Source organism: Tachysurus fulvidraco, unplaced genomic scaffold (genome assembly GCF_022655615.1).
Source record: "Tachysurus fulvidraco isolate hzauxx_2018 unplaced genomic scaffold, HZAU_PFXX_2.0 HiC_scaffold_145_np12, whole genome shotgun sequence".
In the NCBI taxonomy this organism is placed as follows: Eukaryota; Metazoa; Chordata; class Actinopteri; order Siluriformes; family Bagridae; genus Tachysurus; species Tachysurus fulvidraco.
In genome coordinates, this window is record NW_025927151.1 from 2,825 (window position 1) to 7,981 (window position 5,157).

Here is a 5,157-nt window from a genome sequence, read left to right on the forward strand (position 1 = left end):
CACACTCTGGACCCCTCACATCCAGCACACTCACTCTGGACCCCTCACATCCAGCACACTCCCTCTCTCAGGACCCCTCACATCCAGCACACACACTCACTCAGGACCCCTCACATCCAGCACACACACTCTGGACCCCTCACATCCAGCACACACACTCTGGACCCATCACATCCAGCACACTCACTCTGGACCCCTCACATCCAGCACACTCCCTCTCTCAGGACCCCTCACATCCAGCACACACTCTGGACCCCTCACATCCAGCACACTCACTCTGGACCCCTCACATCCAGCACACTCACTCTGGACCCCTCACATCCAGCACACTCACTCTGGACCCCTCACATCCAGCACACTCACTCTGGACCCCTCACATCCAGCACACTCCCTCTCTCAGGACCCCTTACATCCAGCACACACACTCACTCAGGACCCCTCACATCCAGCACACTCACTCTGGACCCCTCACATCCAGCACACACACTCAGGACCCCTCACATCCAGCACACTCACTCTGGACCCCTCACATCTAGCACACTCCCTCACTCTGGACCCCTCACATTTAGCACACTCCCTCTTTGAACCGTTGCCATCTGCTCTACACTACAGAGCCCTGAGCTCCAGAACGACCAGACATAGGAACAGTTTCTTCCCTTAAGCAATCCACCTGATGAACACTTAACACCATGGAACACACACCACCTAATATGTGTACTATGTATAGCTCAACTACACATTTCATACTTGCACATGTGTACATACATATTGTCTAAATGTTTACTGTTTACTTCAACCGCACATTTCACAGTTGCACATGTGTACATACAAATTGTCTATATTTGTATATGTATATTTCACACCTGTAAATGTGTACATATAATTTCGTCTATACTGTATATGTCATTCTGTTACACTGTGGAGCTTCTGGCACTAAAACAAATTCCTCGCATGTGAAAACACGACTGGCAATAAAGCTGATTCTGATTCTGATGAAGAGTATCTGAGTCAATTATTATTATTATTATTATTATTATTATTATTATTATTATTATTATTATTATTATTATTATTATTATTATTACATTTATTGTGTAGTTACTCTTTCTAACCTGTAGGTGTCGCTCATGTCCTGTGTATATTTAGTGTTTGTCAGGGGAACGGCACTTCGGCCGCGTCCCTAATGGAGCGTGTGGGATATAAAGTGCCCTAGATAGGGAGCACAGCGCGGTTAATGTGTCCCCTAAGTAGTGCGCGTTTGTAGGGAGCGAGGATGCAGTTGTGAAGTAAACCGCCGGCGTCGTTTCATTCAAAATGGCGTCTGAGTTTTATCGTGAGGTGGAAGTAGATCTTTGTGCTGATGATCAGATGGCTTTGTTTTACAGCGAAACTTTCAGCTGTCGGGATATAAAACGTTTCTGCGTGTGTGTGTAGAGGTTAATAAGATGGTCGTCAGGTGTGGACACGGTTTAGTAAAGCGGTTTAATTCCCTCAGGTTCGGACCCTGAAGACCCAGAAGATCTGGAGGACCCAGGAGTTCTGGAGGACCTGGACACAGAAGACGCTGAGAACCTGTCTGTGGACGTCACCCAAGCTGCAGGCTATAAAACACACCCACCTCTGGCTCAGACCCACAGGAACAGGGGGTTTCATTCAGGTCCAAATGCCACCAGGAACTCAGGAGGAAACCGGGTCACTTCTGAGGAACCTCAGACCAACGGGGTTCCAGAACCGCATGGCGTGATGGAGCAGAGTCTGGAACCAAAGGATGGAGAATTCAAACCAGACACATCTGGACACATCAGGACACCAGATGGAGAAGCAGGACATTTTGGACAAATCGATCCCAACGTAAAGCTAAACAAGATTCTCGATTCTCCCGGTGCTCACGTGACAACATCTGGATTTATAAAGTCGGAAAATGGACAGGAGATGGAACTTTGGGGACTCCGTGCCAGTCCAGGTAAAAGTGAAGGTCCAGAATATTTTGGGGGAAGTAATGGTAGTGTGATCACAGCTGGAGAAACATCAGGTTCTAGAGGAACCCACTCCAGCTGCTTCATATCAAGCGATGATCCTCAGAATGCGTCTGGACACACAAACATATTAGCTGGAAGAGTCGCAGATGTCCATGCCAACACTGCTGTGTTTGTAGATTCCAGTGACAGTCAGACCACATCTGCAGGAACATCTGGCGATAAAGGAAGCAACGTAAACTGGGCTATAACCGGTGACGCAGCTAGCGTCGGTGACATTAACGGCGATCTAACTGCAGCTACAGCCGTAAACACGTCGGATGGAGAAGATGCAGATATTTGGGATTTTCATGGTTCTTGGGAAATTACAGGGACCTTTGAAAGCAACATTAGTCCAAAGGTAGCTGATGAAACGGTGGATATCAAAGAACCCACTGCTAATGTAGCCACATCTGGAGATGCATCATGTCAAAGCAGAAGCAATAACAGCACAATTGTTAGAAAAGAAATGCCAGGAACCTGTGAAACAAACATCAGACCATGTGAAGCGGTGGACGTTAGAGAAACTAGTGTGAGTTTGTCCACATCTGGAGAAACAGCAGGTTCTGGGAGAACCAGTGCCAACCCAGATGAACTTGGTGGCGGTCTTATGACACACGGGAACGTAAGTCCATTGGATTTCAGAACAGCTGCTACTGTATCTGGAGATCCCACGAGGATGAAGATAACCGGTGTGAGCCAAGCGCTAGATGGACCCATCGACCCTCTGCTGCTTATGGACGGTGTGTTACCTCGGGGTCAGGTCGCTGGGAATCTCCTACTAGGAAATGATGGACCCAAAGAAAACCCTGAGTGTCTGGTACGTCCACGGGTGTGTGTCGGGAAGGGGCGGAGTTCCTGCTGTACAGAGCTGGAGATGAGAATACCAAACGGAGATGTGGACAGTAGCGAATTACAGATAAGACACAAGCTTCACTGTGAAGGACCTTTTACAAACGAGGCTCTGGAGAAAGGCATCCGGGTGGGAACTTGTGGATACTTGGTTATAAACCAAAGGAGCATTTCAGGAACCTCCTGCATCCCCGTTTATTCCATCAGGGAACCTTGGAAGGCCGCAGAAAGACCACACGATGCGAGAAGCTCCTCAGATGCACCAGAGACCATCTCAGAACCTTCTGTAGTTAATGATGACGAAGAGGCGAGCAAGCAGGAGACAGAAACGCGACCGGAGAGCGACGTAGACTTGAGAGATGCTGCCGGCGTGGCGAGACCGCGGACGCTGAGGACTGATCCCAACCAGGTGATGTCGCTCAGCTGTGACTCCACCCCCCTGGATCAGGATAACGCTGGATATTTTGTGGACGATGGAGACATGGATGTTATTCTGAACAGTTTGGAGCTCGGTCGTCGACAGAGCGCTCCTGATAAACTTCAGCAGAGCGAACACGTCGATCCCGAACCTTCAGCCGAGAAGATGCTGAGCAGGAAGCACGGCCTCTCGGACCTCCTCACCAGGTACCGACCAAAGCAGCAGTTTTATCAGCATGTAAACAAAAATCACGTGAAACTGTAGAAACCTTCAGTGAGACACGGTGAGGGACGGAAATGTCTAATGTTCGTTTTATTACGTTCACCATCGTTGTAACTGAAACAGGTTTTATTTTTATTTAAAGCAGACGTCAGGGGTTATTACAGGTCACGCTGTCGTGTCCTTCTAAAACATCCCAGCCTTCATCACTTCCTGTATGCCTTTTGTGTAGAGCCTTCATATTTACTTCCTGGTTTGCATAGTGTGTGTGTAAGTGTGTGAGTGAGTGAGAGAGTGAGTGTGTGTGTGTGTGAGTGTGTGTGTGTGTGTCTGTGCGTGTGTCTGTTAGAGTGTGTGAGTGAGTGAGAGAGTGTGTGTGTGAGTGTGTGTGAGTGTGTGTGTGTGTGTGTGTGTGAGTGAGTGTGTGTGAGTGAGTGTGTGTGTCTGTGTGTGTGTCTGTGAGTGAGTGTGTGTGTGTCTGTGCGTGTGTCTGTGAGAGAGTGAGTGTGTGTGTGTGTGTGTGTGTGTGTGTGTGTGAGTGAGTGTGTGTGTGTCTGTGCGTGTGTCTGTTAGAGTGTGTGAGTGAGAGAGTGTGTGTGAGTGTGTGTGTGTGTGTGTGTGTGTGTGTGAGTGAGTGTGTGTGTGTCTGTGTGTGTGTCTGTGAGTGAGTGTGTGTGTGTGTCTGTGCGTGTGTGTGAGAGAGTGAGAGTGTGTGTGTGTGTGTGTGTGTGTGTGTGTGAGAGAGAGTGTGTGTGTGTGCGTGTGTCTGTGAGAGTGTGTGTGTGAGTGTGTGTGTGTGAGAGAGTGTGTGTGTGTGTGTGTGAGTGAGTGTGTGTGTGTCTGTGCGTGTGTCTGTGAGAGTGTGTGTGTGAGTGAGTGTGTGTGTGTGTGTGTGAGTGAGTGTGTGTGTGTGTCTGTGCGTGTGTCTGTGAGAGTGTGTGTGTGAGTGAGTGTGTGTGTGTTTTTAGATAAACAGGTTTTGTGCTATTTAGCATGTTGAGATGATGTCAGCTGTGTGACATTAAACACACACGTCAGTGTTGTAGCATTGGAGGCTAACGCACGTCGCTAGCCTTCATACAGTACCAAAGTGACAGCCACTAATCAGAGACTTCACTGTAACCATGGCAACATGTGGCTTGTAACTCGATCTCATGACGTTGTGAAGTTTCTGTTGACATACAGTAAGGTGGATATAGGTGACGGAGACGATGGTGTGTGTGTGTGTGTGTGTGTGTGTGTACGCTCATATAAACCTGAGCTACAGTCAGAGAACTCAACACCTGAGGACCAATCAGAGAGCAGGATTCAGCAGTCCCGCCCACGTCTAACCCACTTTAGTGTCTGATCTCGTTTCTGTTCCTCATTTCTGTCTCCACAGAAGTCTGTTTTCCTGGAAGCCCAAAGAGTCGAAGGCCACAGCAGCTGCTTCAGGGTGGAGAATATTTGGGAAGATTTCTCCTAAAGGGAACGACACCGGAGACTCGGGAACGCCGCAGCAGGTGAGGAAGAGCAGGGGCGGAGCTTACAGACGGCTGCAGGGACAATACAGTGCTGGGGTTTGATACTGGACTGAGAGTCTGATGTCCAGTGTGTGAGAGGGTGTGTGTGTGTGTGTGTGTGTGTGAGAGAGAGTGTGTGTGTGTGAGAGTG

General features: G+C 48.7%; 1 protein-coding gene across 1 annotated transcript; it reads left to right on the top strand.

Moving 5' to 3' along the window:
* Positions 1-1,282: 1,282 nt before the first annotated feature.
* On the top strand, positions 1,283-5,084 carry LOC125140620. The gene is made up of 2 exons (XM_047809766.1): positions 1,283-3,491; positions 4,886-5,084. Exons 1-2 carry the CDS (start codon positions 1,744-1,746, stop codon positions 5,067-5,069), a joined length of 1,932 nt encoding a protein of 643 aa, XP_047665722.1. The 5' UTR covers positions 1,283-1,743; the 3' UTR covers positions 5,070-5,084.
* The last annotated feature ends 73 nt before the right edge of the window (positions 5,085-5,157 follow it).